At 47.2% G+C, this 17,758-nt stretch overlaps 1 protein-coding gene across 5 annotated transcripts in view; it reads right to left on the bottom strand.

Moving 5' to 3' along the window:
• Positions 1-62: 62 nt before the first annotated feature.
• The window catches only part of EVA1C (eva-1 homolog C), a 71,697-nt gene continuing 54,001 nt past the window's right edge, over positions 63-17,758 (bottom strand). The window contains exons 7-9 of one of the 5 annotated variants that reach the window (XM_033131058.1): positions 12,267-12,347; positions 10,861-10,950; positions 64-803 (exon numbers count right to left, since the gene is read on the bottom strand). In XM_033131058.1, the coding sequence (XP_032986949.1) occupies positions 427-803; positions 10,861-10,950; positions 12,267-12,347 (548 nt within the window). In that variant the 3' untranslated portion in view covers positions 64-426. Of the gene's footprint in view, positions 804-10,860; positions 10,951-12,266; positions 12,348-17,758 lie in introns of all 5 variants that reach the window. The other 4 variants (XM_033131049.1, XM_033131068.1, XM_033131071.1 and 1 more) reach the window with 4 other exon arrangements.

Genomic DNA, 17,758 nt, shown 5'->3' with positions numbered 1-17,758 from the left:
ATATATATATATATACACTCACACACACACACACACACACACATATATAATGGATATATAGGGATCTTCTGTTTACTCATGTATGAAATGGGGATGTTGTGAGGATTAAATACGTGAAAAGCAGTGAGAATAGAACAGTGCCTGGCATTATAAGCGCTCAATAAATGTGAATTGTAATTATGTTAATTTATAGACATGAATTTAAATAAATATAGAAAACAAACCCTTCTTCCCTCCTAATTTATTTTGAAATGTGCTGTAAACAGTTTGAAATGTCCCTTTAATAGCTTTCTGGCTTCACCAGTATCAGATGACGTGAAAAATTCTCCTTCATAGAAGGTACAAGTGAAACAGAACCAGAGGGGCACTTGGGATCCTTCCCTTTTCTCTTCAGAAAATGTAATCACATCAAGATGCATCTGATTTTCAGTAGAACTGGCCCATGTTTCGTGGGAGTGATGTGTCCAAACCACTGTTCATCCATATTTCCTGGATGATTTGCTCCCTGCGCTCAATCCTCTCTGCCAGCTCTGCAGCCTCTATGGAACTGTAGATGGGATATGAAGTCCGACAGAACCCTGACAGCTCCCCCGGAAAATCGGAGCTAGAAGAGTCCTCCTCCCCCTCTTCATTCTCACTGTCCTCCTCGGCCTTGTCACTTCCTGGCACCAGGTGCTCTCTCGCCAGCTGCAGCTCCCGGAAGTCTTTGGTGCAGGACCCTCTGATGACCAAGGCGCACAATGTGAGTGCCAGACCGATGCAGACACTGGACACGAACAGCAGGGCAGCTCTCTCAGGGTGGGCTGTGGGGGCAAAGAACATGTCAGGAGCTGGGAGGAGCTGTAAGTCTTCACCAATCCAAAGTCCCATAGAAACGAATGACTCCCCAGGCATGAGGCTAATGCAGAATGCCGGTCCTAGACAGCATCTTTGAGACCACCCTCCCTTAACTGACCATATACCCCCATTGTTTAAAAAGAAAGGCTTTGAACATACATAGTCTATGTATGTATGTATATGAGAGGACGCATAGCAGAGGGACTCAGAAGGTGGTCCCCTTTAGTTCAAACTTAGATCTGCCGCTCATTAGCTGTGTGAATTTCAGAGCAAGTTACATAACCTCTCTGGGCCTCAGTTTCCTCATCTGTAAAATGGGGCTAATAGCACCTTCCTGTTATAAGTTGTTATAATAAAATGAGTTAATTCCTGTAACGCTCTCAGAACATTCACTGACACATAGTAAATACTCAATAAACTGTTAGAAATTAGTAGTAGCAAATGATGAAAAATTAACTTATAAAGTTTATATATGAAATAAGTACCAATATAGTAGATATTAGTCAAGCTTAATTTCTTTTAGATTAAAATGTGAATATAAATATAGTTTTTTCTATATCCAAATGATTATACAATAATAGTAATAGACATAGAAATAAAGCTAATTTGTACTATGTACCCTGGTCTAAATCCTTACATATGTTTAATCCTTATGTTAAGTCCATGTAGAAAGGACTATTACTCTCCCCATTTTTCAGTGTACCCCCTGAGGTTAGCGCTCCCACTTAGGGAAATAATCACCCAGCCAACTCCCTCAGATGAAGATTTGGCAGACTTTTCCTGGGAAAAGGCCAGAGAGTGAACTTTCTAGTCTTTGTGGGCCGCACAGACTGTGCTGCACCTACTCAACTCTGAGGTTATGGCACAAAAGCAACCACAGACCATACAGGTGCTGCTGTGTTCTAACAAAGTTTTATTTACAAAATTGGCCCGTGGGCATAGTTGGCTGACCCCCGACATACAGGCTCAAGCTGAGGCCCGAAAGGGAAGCCATTGCCCGAGGTCAGTTTGCCCCGTTAGTTGGAGCCAGGACTGGAACCCACATCTTGAGGTGTGACCTGCTTGTGCACGTGCATTTGGAACCACCAGTGTTTGCTCAGTTCAGCTCAGCTGAATGGACCCCCCTCTGGGCACAATGCCGCCCATTTTAATACATGTGAAGGAGGAAAACTGTGGTCTTCGCTGCCTCTGTCCTTCCCCAGAGGTCCAGGCTGGAGCTTCATAAACTTGAGTGTTGCTAACTAAGTTTCATGTTAGTCAAAGGAGCCAGTCACTGTGACCTGACCGGAAAGATCTAAGTGAGACATGTTTTCTTCTTGAAACATGAAACCTCCCCATTCTGATGCCTTCATTTGCCTCTCGAGTCACTGTGGAGTCACGGGACTCAGATGTGTTGTGCTTTGCTGCCATTGCCCCGACTAGCACAATGTCACCGCTCTCTTTAAGACAAAGAAGTCTTCATTCAAATTTGATTTTGGCTGCGGAGGGGCAGCGAGTCGTGCCTGTAGTGAGGTTAATAACAACGTGTGTTTCCTAAGGGTCAAGGCACTTTGAAGATTTGGTCAGACACAGACACATATCCCTTGTGAGGGAAGGGAAGGCTGTTTTCAGAGTGGTGGGAGACTGTGCATTGGGAGACTCGGCAATTGGTACAAAGCCATTAAACAATAATACACAAAACAATGCTGAGACCTGAGGCTTGGGAGCTAGGGCTTCCACACAAACCTGTGTCTAACCTGTGGGTTCGTCCTCCCCTCAGCCTCTCCCCGTCAAGGTGACTACCACCTGCATTCCATGGTCATGACTCCCTGCTAGCCTGTTTATAGAGTTTATAGCATCTCTATGTATCCCTAAAACCTTGATGAAAAGGGTATATGTTATAACATTACAGATAGCACTTTGGGACTTGGTGTTTGTGGGGGTTGTTTTACTTGACATTACATTTCTGTATACTCTCCCATTGTCTTGACTAAACCATAATTTATTCAGTCAGTCTCCTGCTGGTGGGTTGTTGTCGGGTTTCTTCTATGGACATTGTGGCCGTGAATATTCTTGTAAATGCCCCTGGTGTACACGTGCCTGTATTTCTCGTGGGTATTGACCCAGGAGGGTGATTGGATGAGTTTTAAGGGGTGTAAATTTTAGGAAATGCTGCCCAAGTGGTTTCCAAAGTGGCTGCAGTGTGTCAGGAATCCTGCGACTCCTCTTTCCCAGCACCCGGCATGGACAAACTTAAAAATTATTTTCTAGTCGTATGGGTATAAAATGGTATCTTACTGTGGTCTTGATTTGCATTTCCCTGATTCCAAATTGTTTCATCCTTTCTTGCCCCATAGAATGCAAGCTCCACGAGGGCAGGGGCCGAGCTGTCTTGTTCTTCGCCAAATCCCCCGTGCCCAGTGCCCACCACAGGTTACACAATTCCCGCTCAGTGCATGAAATGGGGTGGCCATGGAGCTAAAGCACTAGACATGGTGTCCTTTGGATGGGACTCCACAATGTTAGTTGCCTTTCTTCCTCTCTCTCTCTCCTCCTGGGAGGTGAGGGCCTGGATTCTATTGCCAGGAGAGCTCACTCATCAGACCCTAGGTTCTTGTTGGTTCAGATATGCCTCCTGCCAAGTCATCACCCTCTAGGCCATGTCCACTCCAAGTCCACTGAGATCCGGTGATCAAAGGTGGAAAACAAGGGCAGTACTTGGCAAGCCCATTGGAATGAGGCTTTCTAGTCATCTAGTGACTAGTTTGAGGTCACGGAATCGCCAGATGTTAGATGGCACCCTGGAGGTCAGCTGGCCCAACCCCTCCTATCGTCCAAAGCCATGGCTTAGCTGGGACCTGGAGCTCAGGCCAGGGCACTCTCCACAGCTCCAATCTTTACACTACAGGCACATTTTCTAGGAGCAATTGGACCACTTTAGGCTTTTGTGACCCCTTTTCCTATTCTACGTTCTGGACAAATAAAGGCATTAGCCTCCTTGTAGTTAAACAGAATCTTCCCCCTGTGTTATTGTTGGCATTGTTTTCCTTTTAGCGTCGGTTCATCACAAGCTCAAGTGAGTGACGTTAATTTCATCAGCTGCAGTGAGCCCGCAGGAATCTCACAATGGTGGCCCATGGCCTTGAAGGCCCCTTGACCCTGGGATCCCTGGTCTGGAGCCAACACAAGCTCCAGCTCAAACTTATTTGTGTCCAAATCAGACACGGAGAGGCCACAGCGAGGGTTCCACCGCCTGGGGCCCTGCTACCGAGGTGAAAGCACCGAGTACATTGGTCCCTGGTCTGACAGCACTTAGTGATGTGATAATAACTTTCTGTCATGGAACCAAAGATTAGGGACCGTGGGAACACACCAGAGTCCACACCTAGGTGACAAGGTGCCACTGATTTCCAACCATCCTCCCTGACAGGGGATCATGTAACTCTGACTTTGGAATGTTATTGTACTTCTGTTTCAATCTGGGGTTGTCTGATATCCCGGAGTTCCTTTCATATAAAACAATGATGCCCCCCCCACCTCAGGAGAAGCTCTGCTTTCTTACCCATGGCCCCAGTTACCCCAGCCACCCCTGAAGTTCACAGCAAGCACTGCCAGAGGGCCGAAGACACACAGTCCAAGCTGCAGGGGTGGTGACAGGACTATTAAGGCCACAAAAGGCAGGCTTGCAGACATGTGTGAGGGAAACACATAAAGCAGGTGTCAATAAAACACTAATTAGGTGGAAAGGAAGATGTCAAGTTTCAAGCAAGATCATCTAAGTGAGTCTGCTTAGCACAACCTGCTGAGGGACAGTGGCCGAGCCAGCTCATAAACTGCCTCCCAATAAGCACACACACACTCTTCCATTTTTCTAATTTCAGATCTTTTCTATGAGCTCCTTCAGACCCATGATCTAAATTCTAGAACGAATTCAAGGAGTAGGTCTATACTTGAGATGAGGGTAAATTCAAACACTCCTAAGATGTCTCACAGATCATTAAATGTTCACGAGAGAAACCGTCCTTCAGGGACCCCTGGACATTCTCATGTCTGTTCCACCAACCTCTGTGTTTCAACATCCCAGGACAAGCCCCTGATTTTGGTTTCTAGTCTACTTGTCCCCCATGTGTCCTTGGCTGCACCAGTAGTCAAAGCTCCTTGCAGCCTGACCTGGGGAAATGTCCTCTTGGATTGTCTCAGTCTACTGTCTATTTGGCTATGAGCTTCTTGTGGCAACTTCATTTCCCTCACACCGGAAATAGTGCATTTAGAGCCTCCTTCTTTTTCTTTTTTGACTATATCCCTTATGCTATACCCTACATCCCCATGACTACCTTGCAACAACCAATTTGTACGTCTTAATCCCTTCCGCTTTTTTTACCCATCCCCCCAACACCCCTCCATTTGGCAACCATCAAAATGTTCTCTGTATCTATGAGTTTGTTTCAGTTTTGTTTGTTATTTTGTTCTTTGGATTCCACATATAAGCAAAAATCTCATTGCATCTGTCTTTCACTGTCTGACATACTCCATCAGCACAATACCCTCCAGGTCCATCCAATGTGCCACAGATGGCAAGAACCCATTCCCTTCCATGACTGAGCAATATTCCGTTGTACATACGTACCACCTCCTCTTTATCCATTCCTCCATCGACAGACACGCAGGCTGCCTCCACATCTTGGCCATTGTAAATAATGCTGCAATGAACATATGGATGCACAGGTCCCCTCAAAGCAGCGTTTTTGGTTTCTTTAGATAAATACCCAGAAGTGGGATTACTGGGTCCTTCTTTGTCTCTTGTTATAGCCTTTGTTTTAAAGTCTAGTTTGTCTGGTGTAAGTATTGCTACCCCAGTTTTTTTGTTGTTTGTTTTTCTCATTACCAATTTCATGAAATAACTTTTTCCATCTCTTTCCATCTGTGTGTATCTTTCCATCTGAAGTGATTCTCGTATAGGCAGCATATATATGGGTTTGTTTTCTTATCCACTCAGCCCTCCTATATCTTGATTGGAGCATTTAACCCATTTACATTGAAAGTAATTGTTGATACATACGTAGCTATTGCCATTTATTATTCATATTTTTTATCTTTTTCCCCCCTGTCTTAAAAAAGTCTCTGTAACATTCCTTGTACTACTGGGTTGGTAGTGAACTCCTTTAGCTTTTTTTTGTCTGGGAAGCTCCTTATCTGTCCTTCAATTTTAAATGATAGCCTTGCTGGGTAGAGTATTCGTGGTTGTAGGTCCTTAGTTTTCATCATGTTGAATATTTCCTGCCAATCCCTTCTGGCCTGCAAACTTTCTGTTGAGAAATCAGCTGACAGTCTTATGGGAGCTCCCTTATAAGTTACTAGTTGCCTTTCTCTTGCTGCTTTTAGGATTCTCTCTTTGTCTTTAACCTTTGCCATTTTAATTATAATTTGTCTTGGGGTGGGCCTGTCTGGGTTCATCCTGTTTGGGACTCTCTGTGCTTCCTGGACTTGTATTTCTATTTCCTTCACCAGGTTAGGAAAGTTTTCCGTCATTATTTCTTCAAATAGGTTCTCAATCCCTTGCTTTCTCTCTTCTCCTTCTGGTACCCCTATAATGTAAATGTTGTGATGCTTGATGTTGTCCCAGAGACCCCTTAAACTGTCCTCATTTCTTTTGGATTCCTTTTTCTTTTTGCTGTTCTGATTGGGTGTTTGCTGCTACCTTGACTTCCAAATCACTGATTCAATACTCTGCTTCATCTAATCTGCTGGTGATTCCTTCTAGTGCAGTCCTCGTTTCAGTTATTGTATTCTTCACTTCTGACTGGTTCTCTTTTATGGTTTCTATGTCTTTCTTTGTGCTTGCTATCTCATATTGGAGTTCTCACTAAGTTCCTTGAGCATCTTTCTAACCAGTGTTTTGAACTCTGTCTCTGGTAGGTTGCTTGCCTCTATTTGGTTTAGTTCTTTTTCTGGAGTTTCTCCTATTCCTTCATTTGGGATGTATTGCTTTATTTCCCCACTTTGGCTGCCTCTCTTTGTTTGTTTCTAAGTGTTAGGTAGATCTGCTATGTCTCCCAGTCTTGGCCGGGTGGCCTTATGTAGTAGGTGCCCTGTGGGGCCCTGGCACAGTCTCCCTGGTCACCTTCTCCAGGTGTTTAGGAGTGTCCCTTCTGTGGATTGTGTGTGCCCTCCTGTTATAGTTGACACTTGATTGCCATTGGCCTGTCAGTGTGTGGGATTGACCCTCAGGCTGACTGGTTGTGGTTTTTGGCCCCATCCACAGCTTACAGGCTGCTGTGCAGGGGTTTATCCCACCGAGTGGGATTCACCCCAGTACGCTCTGGTGCCTGTAGAGACCACTCTTTGGGTGTGCCACTTTGGGGGCTAATTGGGTGGTGCTCTGCTGTAGTCTGAAGCTAACCTCCAAGTATGTTGGTTCTGGGGCCTCTTGGGAGGGGCTCTGGCGCAGGCCCAGGTCACTCACTGCCTGTGTTCAGCTGGGGACTACCTGGTAGGAGCTACAAAGTGATCTGCATTTTTTTGTTGCCTGTGCTAAACCTGGAGGCACATGGGAGAGGCCACATTGTAAACCAAGGATGGCTGTCCAGGCCTGGGGTAGCTCCCCAAAAAGCCAGGACACCCCGAGTCCTGCTGCCACCTGCCAGCTCCCTTAAAATTCAGCTGCTGATAAAGACTTGTGTGGTATGCAAGTTGGATGAGGCAGGGTTTCAGGGAGCCACTACAGTGGGAAGAGTTGTTGTGGGGACAGAGCCCCAAAAAGCAGTTTCCAGGCTCTCAGCCTCACATAGAAAGGTTCTGGCTCAGGTAGTAAATGGCCATCGACTGTGATCAAATGACCATCAGCTGTGGCTGGTTGGCCATCAGCTGTAACCAGTGAGCCATTGGGCATTAATATACTGCCGTGGCTACGCTAGCAGAAAATGGGGGCTAGCAAGGAGATGGTGGCTGAGCCAGCAAGTGGCGGAGTGAGGGTTGCGGATTATGTGGCTCCTGTTTCCCGTTTCTCCAAACCAGCCGCCAGCGAGAGTATAGTGGTGTGACTCCCCTACCTATGGCTCCGTGGGTGTTCCTTTTTGGCCTCACCATGTCCTGCATTCTTATGTGGGGAGTGGGAGCAGAGACCCCGCAGGCTGCCCCGTGTGACAAATGGCGCAGCGAGCAGGGTCTCTGGCACGACAGTTGTGTTCACCAAGTTAATGTAGATTCTGGTTTGGTGCCAGTGCTGAGCCTGGAGCTACTCAGCAAAAGTTTCAGAGCACACCAGGCCTGTTGTCACCCACCTGGGACTCGTTAATTGATAGGTTTCCAAGAAAGGGCAATGCAGGTGGAACTGCCTACTCTCAGAGAAAGTGCCTCAAACGTTGGGGGAGTTGGGTGGGGCGGGGTCCCAGTGAGTCAGTAGGGTGGAGCTTCAGAGCTCACCAGATTCTGATTTGGCTGTAAGCGTAGGGGGAGGGCTCAACACATTAAAGATGGTGACCTCTTAATGGCTGCACAGGTGGAAGACTCCTCACACTAAAAATGGGACTTTCCTCCAGCCCTGGCCTCCAAGCCACACACCTCAGTCTGTTCCTCATATGCCTCTGATGACCTTGTGTCACCGTCCCTCTGCTGGAGCTCAAGGTGAGTGCCTGCGAGCGAGTGAATCTGTGCCCGGGCTATTTAAGAGGATGTTTGCATTTTCCACAGCCTTCCAGAAAAGGCAGATGATCAGAATAACCATTGTTTTTCACAGCCAGATATTATGGGTGCTCTTCTTCCCGGCACCTATACTCCTGGTTAGGGAGCCTGGTTGGGGCTGGGGTCCCTTGCTCCTCTGTGGGGAAATACTATGGCTGAGCTATCCCTCCTGATTCTCATCCTCCACACACAGGTGTGGGTCCCATTTCGCGTCTCTGCCCCTCCTACCAGTCTCAACATGGCTTCTTTATATTTTTGATTATAGGACTTCTGTTTGGCTAGAGTTCAGATGGTTCTCCAGGTTGATTGTTGTGTAATTTAACTGTAATATTTATGTGTTCATGGAAAGATGCAGGCACAATGTTTATTCTACCATCTTGATCTGGAGCGTCTTTCTTTTTGATGTGAAATTTCGTCTTGGTTGTGGCTTGCTGAGATGAATGTACATGAGGTCATGAGGTTTCTGTCCCTCAAAATTCTGAAGGTCATACTCCTTGTTTGGAGAAGCCAGAGCACAGGTCTTGTATCTGCTGAGTCTGAGTCCTGGCCCTATGGATGTCCATGCTGTGGTCAGGCAAATGGCTCGACTCCTCTGACCCTCAGCTTCCCTATGTGCAGAATGAAGGATCAAAGTCCCCTTTCTCAGGGTTCTTGCTATGGACTAAATTGTGTCCCCCCAAAATTTATGTGTTGAAGTCTTAACCTGCAATGTGGCTGTATTTGGAAAGAGAATCTATAACAAGGTAATTAAGGTTAAATGAGGTGGGGCCCAGATCGAATAGGATTAGTATCCTTCTAAGAAGACACACCAGAGCGCTCTCTCCCTCTCTCCCTCTCTCCCTCTCTCCCTCTCTCCCTCTCTCCCTCTCTCCCTCTCTCCCTCTCTCCCTCTCTCCCTCTCTCCCTCTCTCCCTCTCTCCCTCTCTCCCTCTCTCCCTCTCTCCCTCTCTCCCTCTCCTCCTCTCCTCCTCTCTCCCTCTCCTCCTCTCCCCCTCCCCCTCCCCCCTTTCCCTTCCCCCTCTCCCTTTTGCCTCTCTCTCTGCCTCTTTCTGCCATGTGAGGACACAGCAAGAAAGCAGTTGTCTACAAGCTGGGAAGAAGCTCTCACCAGACACCAAATCTGTCGGCACCTTGATCATGGACGTCTAGGCTCCAGAACAATGCGAAAATAAATTTCGGTTGTTTAAGCCCCCAGTCTGGGGACTTGTCCTGGCATCCCTAGCTGACCGAGCCAGTTGTGGAGAGGAACTGACAAGGCCCGTAAAGGCCGTGGCACAGTGAATGGTATCATCATGACTCCTCTTTAATCGTTATTCTCTGTTTGGAGGGTTTTCATGATGACTTTCCTCCAAGGGGTTATCCAGGGACTTTGAAAGCATGGGGATATTTTTGACAATAAAAATCCTTACATCTCTTAACTTTGACAATTATTGGTAACAGCAAGAAATGGAAATGGGAGGGTGGTTAGAAAAGAAAAGAGTCTCAGAGGAAACCAGCAAACACACAGGAGAAATACTGACTGGGGAGGAGGATGGAACAGTAGAGGATCCCAAGACTGTCCTACCTCCTTTGTTGAGATGGCTCCTTAAGCCTTTATTTTCCTCTGAGGAAGGCTCACCCCAAACAGCCCAGCTCCCACAGGCCTTGAACAGTAATACTGTAATTCATTATATTAACGTGTATTTTATAAAAGCCCTCAGAGGGTTTGGCTTCCCTGAACAGTCAGGCGGGCATTGCTGAAACTTGCAAAGTTGACATTCCAAAATATGGTCTCTGCTAAAGTGGGCAGAGAGGGTGGTGAGGAGAGATGGCAAGTACCACTCCCTCCCGGGTGAGCAGCTCTGGGTCTCCTGAAGGAGGGCTGAGTCTGATTGATCCTGGAAGGGAAGATTATCAAGGGAGCCCTTGGCATCCATGAGAAGTCACACTGGTGACTCAGAAAGGCACTCTGTCTTCACAGGGTATGACCGGTTTTGTTTACTAAGTGATCTTTTGGCTCAATTTTCTTCCAGCCGAGGGTGGAATTCACTAATCCTATGCCCTTCCCAAATTTTAGAGCTGAGAAATGCATTCCTCAGGTTCCTACTTTTCAAAGCATGAAATACCCATGGAGGCTGACTCCTAAATAGTGTGACTTTCTCTCTTTGCTATCTCCCTATGTGGTTCTCTTATTGGTGGCCTGGTGGGAACTGTACCTGAATTCAGGCCTCTGTGTTTTCGGATCTCAGAAGACTACAAGTTGCCATGTCAAACTGATAGTCCTTGTTCTTTATCTATCTGAGGGTTGTGATTAAACCGAGCATTTGTTAGCAAGACTTTAGTATATCCATTAGCATGCTAAGACGCTTCGATTCATCGACCTACCTCTAATGTAAGCAAACGCTGCCAGAGAGTTGCTAACGATAACTCCATCTTTCCTCAGAACCCTTGATCCGCTTGGGTCAAAGTTTATACCTGTTTCATAAAAAACGCAAGGCCAATTAATCACAGTTGTTCACAGTATACTGCCACAAAAAAAAGTCATAGAAATCAAACTAATGAGCCCCTGACTAAATTATGGAAGACTAACCCAGGAAGAACATTTAGTAAGTAGTGCTTGAAAATATGAAATGATAAAAGGGATTTAGCAATTCTAAAACATGTTGGTTCCAACTTCAGGTGCCACTCAGCCACTTCACCACAGAAGGGCACCGATTTATCTTCCCATCCTCAAAGCATGACATTCATCACGTCTGATAAGGTCTTACTTAACCACAGAGCTGCTCTCTGCTCTGTTGACCATAGATAAGACCCACGTCGAATTGAGGAGGGAGGTTGTAACGGGTTACCTTTTTGGAAATGACAACAAAACGCAGGGCAGGTCTGGTTCTCGATATCTGGTTAAACTGCTGTGATAGAATTTGGGGGGCTCCTGATGGGGCAGCCTTGGGGTTCAGGGGGGCCCTGGGGATGTCAGACAGGGCAGAAGCCTCCACGGAAGGATGGCACAGAGCTCTCGGGCCTGTGCTCCAGGGTGACCAGGAAAATCATGAGATCTGGGCAGGAGCCCTGCTAGAAGGAGCAGCGGGGATACAGAGCCTGACAGAAAGCTGAGTGACAGAACCAGAACATACAACACTGACGACAGTGACCTCGAAGCTTAGAGATGGGGGTGATTTCTATTTCTTGGTGTTTTTCTTTGTTTTCCACATCAGGCATACTTTACTTTTATACTTAGGGGGAAAAGACCTCATCTATGTAATAACAGTAACACAAAAGAAAACTCTCAGCACCCAAAGCTCCACATTTGAGATGCTCTACTGGGTCTCAGTAGTTTTTATCAGGAGCCCCACCTGTCTGAATTCCATTCTAGATTTGATAAGAAAACCAAAATGTTCACCCCCCCGCCCCCATGTACAGAACTCCAGTGACAACCTAAGGAAGAAGGTGGCACAAGAACCAGGCCCACAGGTCCAGGCTGGGTCTGGCCCACCCAGGTTCCTCGTGGATCATCTTTCCAACAAGCTCATCCTAGAATCCAGGAACCCCACATTTATTTCTGAGCAGATGTCTTTCTAATTGATTTTTCTCTTAAGAAATAAGAAGGGAATGGAAAGAGGACTTATTTTTTTAACTATAAGTTAAGAAACAAAACAAAATGTTGGCCACCATTTGCAGCTATTAGCCACAGCACCTCCTGACACCTTTCATTCCAACGAAAGTGCCCTCGACTACGGTCACACGGGGCTGTTTACTTAAAGAGAGACGCTGGTAGTAAGCCAAAAAATTACCATATTCATCATCTTTCTGCTTCAGAGAAGGCTTCAGATTAGCAATAGCTGGATCAATTGCTGTGAGTATGTTCTTGGGAACTAAAACCCAAAAAGAAATACTGTAAAGACTTTGTACACTTAATATGTATTTTAAGTGCAATGTAGATGAGATTAAAAAGTCAATCTGCAAATCAGTACATTAATCATACACTTTGTCAGATACACTCACACATACACCAGCGGCAGCTGCACCATCATCAAATACACCAGAAAGGGAATTTTGGGCCTATTTTGCAGTATTAAAAAAACAACAACAATAGAGTATAAATAAAATATGGTATAGCTCACAAGTACTAGTACATGCTACAACATGAGTGAACCTCAAAAACAGTATGCCCAGGGACGGAAGCCAGACACAATAGACCGCCTATCTATGGTACGATTCCATTAATATGAAACATCCAGAAAAGGTAAATTTATAGAGACACGAAATAAACAGTGGTTACCTAAGACTGGGGAGCGGATGGAGACTAGCTGCAAATGTGCACGAAGGAGCTTTTGGGGATCATGGAAATGGTTTAAAACTGGGGTGTGGTGGCAGGTGCACAGCTCTGTAAATTTACTAGAAATCAAATTGTTTTTACTTTAAATGGGTGGTTTTAAGGTATGCAAATTATACATCAACAACGTTGTTAACTCTGAACATGAACTTCCCTGAGATGAACTGAAACAAAAATGACGGTAAACGACTCAGAATCCATCCCTGACCTGTCCCAGTACCAACTCTGCTTCTTATCACAGCTCTTTAAGTCCTTGCTTCCAGAAGAAGCCCGAAGAGAGTTTTAAGACCCTCTAGAATGATCCTCTGAGTATTGTAAGAGGATGACAGGAAGATGAGGAGAGGAGGGCAGTGTAACAGACTCCTTTGGAATGGTTAAGATTCTGCCGAACTGACCCTAAGAATAAACCATCTGGATCTCAGGACTCCCCCAGGCAAAGCGGACAAGAGGACAGCACCAGCTGAACAGAAGGGCAAAGCAGGAATTCTGAAGGGCGGGAGCACTGCGGCCAGCTGGGAGAAGGGAGAGGAAACCAAATATTTTTGCTGCAAAAGATTGCTTATTTTTGTTGGTTCTTTAGCTCAGCTGGTATCTGGGAAAAGTGGCAACAGGAAATAGAAGTGAAGCCAATACAAACGGTGCAAGATCAACTGCACTGATTTTTTTAAAAAAAGAGTTAGTAAGACATCTTCAGCAGCAAGAAAACCTCATTTCCTTTCTCAGAGTGCTTACCTAAATCCTTCTGGGGATGTCCCAGGATCAACAACCAGAGAACTTTCCTAAATTGTGAATTTTTTTTCGTGTCCATCAGTGGTGAGGATCACTTTCCAGGGAACACGGTGACAATGGCAGAGGTGGCGGAAGCTCTCCAGAACCCTGAGGAACGGCCCTTGGCTAACCACGGTGCTTGCTGCTGATTCCGGGACCACAGCAGGGCCCCAGGTCACTGAACTGTGTTATCACAAAATACTTTCTGATGAAACCACCTCTTGGTCATTGCTGGGCCCCAAGAAGGACGCCCCTGATTTCTTGGCAGGAGTAAGTCCTCCCTGCCAGGAGTGGCACTTCTTTCTCACGTCTGTCTCTTGGCTTGTTCTCAAGATATGGCCAAAAGAATGCTTGGCTCTCTGCAAATGCCAGAGGCTTTACATTTCAAGGAAGGGGAATTGCTCAGAGAGGAAGGGCATTTTAGGATGAACTTTGCACAATAACTGGACACTCAAGAGATTAAATTGCCTGCGTGGGATATATGCTCAGTCAGGAATCTTGCCCATTTACCACGTGAAAATGGCTCTGATAAGAGGATCTTTTAGGACCTTTGAAAAGACAACAGGTATCAACATACTTGTCAGATTCTTGCATCTCTTTGTTTTAAGAATGAAGCTGGGGCCTGGGGTGTGATTTATTACCACTCCTCAAACCCACTCCTCTCCATTTTGGATACATTTGTGAAAACACTAGCAAAGCCCTCTTCATGGAGCTCCTAACATGTGCCGGACCCTGGGCTTGGTGTTTAAACAGTGCATCTTGTGTCATCTTCACAGGTACCCTGTGAAGGTGTGTATCGTTCCCATTCCAGCAGATGGGGAAACTGAGGCTCAGGGGTGTGCCGTTCACCTCCGAGGCAAAACTGCAACTCCTGGTCTCTCTCATACATGCCCTTGATCTTTCCATGATGCCGTACCGTCCGGGGGACGTTCAGCCTTTGGGAACTGGATAAAGGATTATTTTAAAGGATTGTAAAGACAGCAAAGTGATTCCCACTCAGCCAGTCCCTCTTGAGTCTGTTTAGGTGAAACCAGAGATGATGATTATAATGGACTTGAATGGTCTCTAAATTTGGGCAGGGCCCCCATCCTTGAATGTTTTATTATGATTTTTTAATTCCTGAATAAAATTTCTGTGTCAAGCCTCAGTCAGCACAGACTTTAAGAAAGAAGTCTCCACAGGCTGACCGTAGGGTCCAAAAGACTTCTTCACAGCAGAGACAAAAATGATCTCTGTGTAACTATTCCTCCCTCTCCACAGGTGCCCAGTCTGAATGAGCACCTGCGAATCCTGGCACCCCCATCCCTCCTGTCCCCAAATCCTGGCACTATCTGTCTGCCTCATTCGTCTCCTGGGAGGAGCTGTTCCAGCCCCAGGCCTCTGCCTCGGTGGCCCTCCTGGACTATGGTTGTGGGTATGGAGAGGTGCCCTCCCTGCAGCGGTGACAGGGAGAGCTGGCCAATTTCGCCGGGTCTCCTTGTCCTATTAGGAGGAATCCAGCATGTCCAAGAAGTCTGGCCAAATGGTACGCCTGGGAGGGAAGGTGGAGAGGACCTCTTTTAGCTACACATGAAAGCAAAGTACTCAAGAGATGCATCTCCCAGCCCAATCAGTGACCAAGTGCTGGGACCTCTGAGCGGTTTGACATCAGCCAGCAGTGCCTACAGTTCGAAAAGCAAAAGGCCACACAGCCTGAATCATTCCCCTGAGGGTACACAAAGATGCAGACATTCTCCACCCAGCCTAAAAGCTGAGAGCTTTGATTAGAGAGCCACGATTAAATGCAGCTCTATAAGATAGGGAGGAGTGCTCTTTTTAAAATGAAATTGATTACATCGCCTGAGAAAATCTTTCATCGGCTCCCCATTGCCCTAGGTCCAAGCCAAGCTTTAACTGCCGTCCCCCAAGGCCCCTCCAGGCCTGCTTGGGTCTCACCTCCCAGCCTTTGCAGGTGCTGGTCCTTCTGCCTGCCCCTCCCCCACCAGGCCTTCACCGTGGCGACTCCTACACAGCCATCGTCTCACTCGCCTGGGGTACCCCCTCCCCTGGGAAGTCGTCCCGGTCCCCAGAGTCCTCCAGAGCCTGGGATTCACCACACAGGCTGTGAGGGCAGGGCCATATTGCTCACTGACACTTCCCTACCCCCACCTCAGTGCCTGGTGCATAGCTGGCACTCAATAAACATGTATGGCATGAATTAAGCCCAGAAGGCACCAGCACTGCCTTCTCCTTTTCATGGCTCCGTGTGTTCAGCCACAGGGTGGTTCAGGGGCCTTCTGGCATACAGATGCTCACCCACCCTTCCAGAACATTCTGACTGGCTATGCAATAAGCACAAGCCCTGGTGAGGCGGCCCTGCCCCCCAGCTCAGCCCAGCAGGTCATTTTGGAGATGGGTGGCATGGGTTTCTGTAGAAATGAGGGTCCCCACGGCAGGACCTGCTTGACATTCATCACCTGTCCCTGGGGTCCCCTCGGCTGGCACAGCAAGATTGCTGGGGAGAACAGCAAAGCCTGGTTGGATGCAGAGATTAGAAGCAGGGTATTGGAACAAACACCTATTGGGGTCTGATCCTTACCTAAGTGCACCTTGACTTGGGCAGGGGGCTGGCTGGGTCCCTCTCTGGTGGCCATGTTCAGAATCACATCATGTGGTCTCTGTCCAGGGCTGATCAAAGGAGGGGGGCTACCTGACTGCAGCCCAGTCCATTAAATATCTTTCTGTTCGAAATTTGGAATTTAGATTGCCAGACCGCAAGTCTTCATATTGTTAGAACTGTAACATAAAAATCACTCAGTGCTGTGGGGGTGGCTGTATGCCGTCCCGCCCAGGCTCACAGGAAGGCTGTCTGCAGAGAGAGCGAGCAAGAAAGAGAGAGAATAAGGAAGCAGAGGTGCCGTGAGAAGCAGAGAAGACACACAAGAGATGACTGCCACCCCCTTGGCGTTTCTGGCGAGGCCTCGCTTTCATGTCCTGGCTTTTGAAGCTGCTCTTCGAGCAACAGGCTACCTCCCACCCAACCCCAGCTCGGATTGGTTCCCTCACTCACATCCAAAGAGTCCTAACTAAGACACATGGACTTAGAAATTAATTTTTGACATCCTCTGGAATTTTCATATCAACTTCCACATCGGTGGGGAGAAGTTTTTGAAAATGTAAAACATTTCATGCCCACTTTGTGATCTCTAAAATATGCAGATCATTTTTTGAATGATTCAGCTTTCACACTGAAGATCTAGCTGGCCGGAAGAAAATACTTTTAAAATGTCAACTCCTTAGAAGGTGATTAGAAGTGACTTAGCAGGTGCCTGTTTGCAGGGTGGAGGGGAGGACACAGAACTTGCGTCACAGTGGGAATCACCCTGCCCCTCGGGAAAAACTCCTGGAGGACCACACTGATGGACAAGGGAGAACTGTCCCAGAGAGAAGGAGAGGACACACTCAGCACCCCCCTTTCCTCCAGGGGCCCACATCTGAAACCACAATGCAAACCACCACCCCGCAGCCTCTGGTCTTCAAGGGGATCACTCAGATGCCACCCTCTGCAATTCTTCAACCCCATCCACGGACCTCCTACCTGCCCTTCACCTTGCAGCCCCTTCTGTCTGTACCTCCCTCTCTCTCCCCCTTGATTCCACCATCCACCACTGTGATCACTCCCTTGGGGACACCCCACTCGCTTCCTCCTTTCTCGTTGCCCAGTGAGCCTGGAGGACCCCTCTTCTCTATGCCTGGTCTGGAGCAGCTGGGCCCTGCTGAAAGGAAACACACCATCGGGCAGACTCGTGCCCCCAAGAACTTTGACCACCAGCCTCCCACCTCCACGGCACTTGCTTCAGACCTTCTCTCATCTTTTTATACTCCACTCCCCTTCCCCCACTCCTCACAGCTGATGACCTCATCTCATACTTATTTGGAGAAGCCAGAGGCCATGTGAAGAGCTGCAAGTCCTCCCTCGATCCATTCCCAGCGTCCTGTCCCCCTGTGATGACAAGGGAACATCCATCTCTCCTATCAAAGGTCAATCCCATCCCTCTCCCCTTCTCTGGACCCCATTCTTTCCGGTAGGTCAGGTCTCTTCAGCATCTCTAATGTGTTTCTGCTTTCCAAACACTTCTCAAACCCAGCTGGTTCTCACCACGTCTACTAACACCACTTTCCTCTACGTCCTCATTGCCCATT

Source organism: Rhinolophus ferrumequinum, chromosome 2, assembly GCF_004115265.2.
Source record: "Rhinolophus ferrumequinum isolate MPI-CBG mRhiFer1 chromosome 2, mRhiFer1_v1.p, whole genome shotgun sequence".
Lineage (NCBI taxonomy): Eukaryota > Metazoa > Chordata > Mammalia > Chiroptera > Rhinolophidae > Rhinolophus > Rhinolophus ferrumequinum.
The sequence above is the reverse complement of the archived record's forward strand: the minus strand, read 5'-3'. Positions and strand labels throughout refer to the sequence as shown.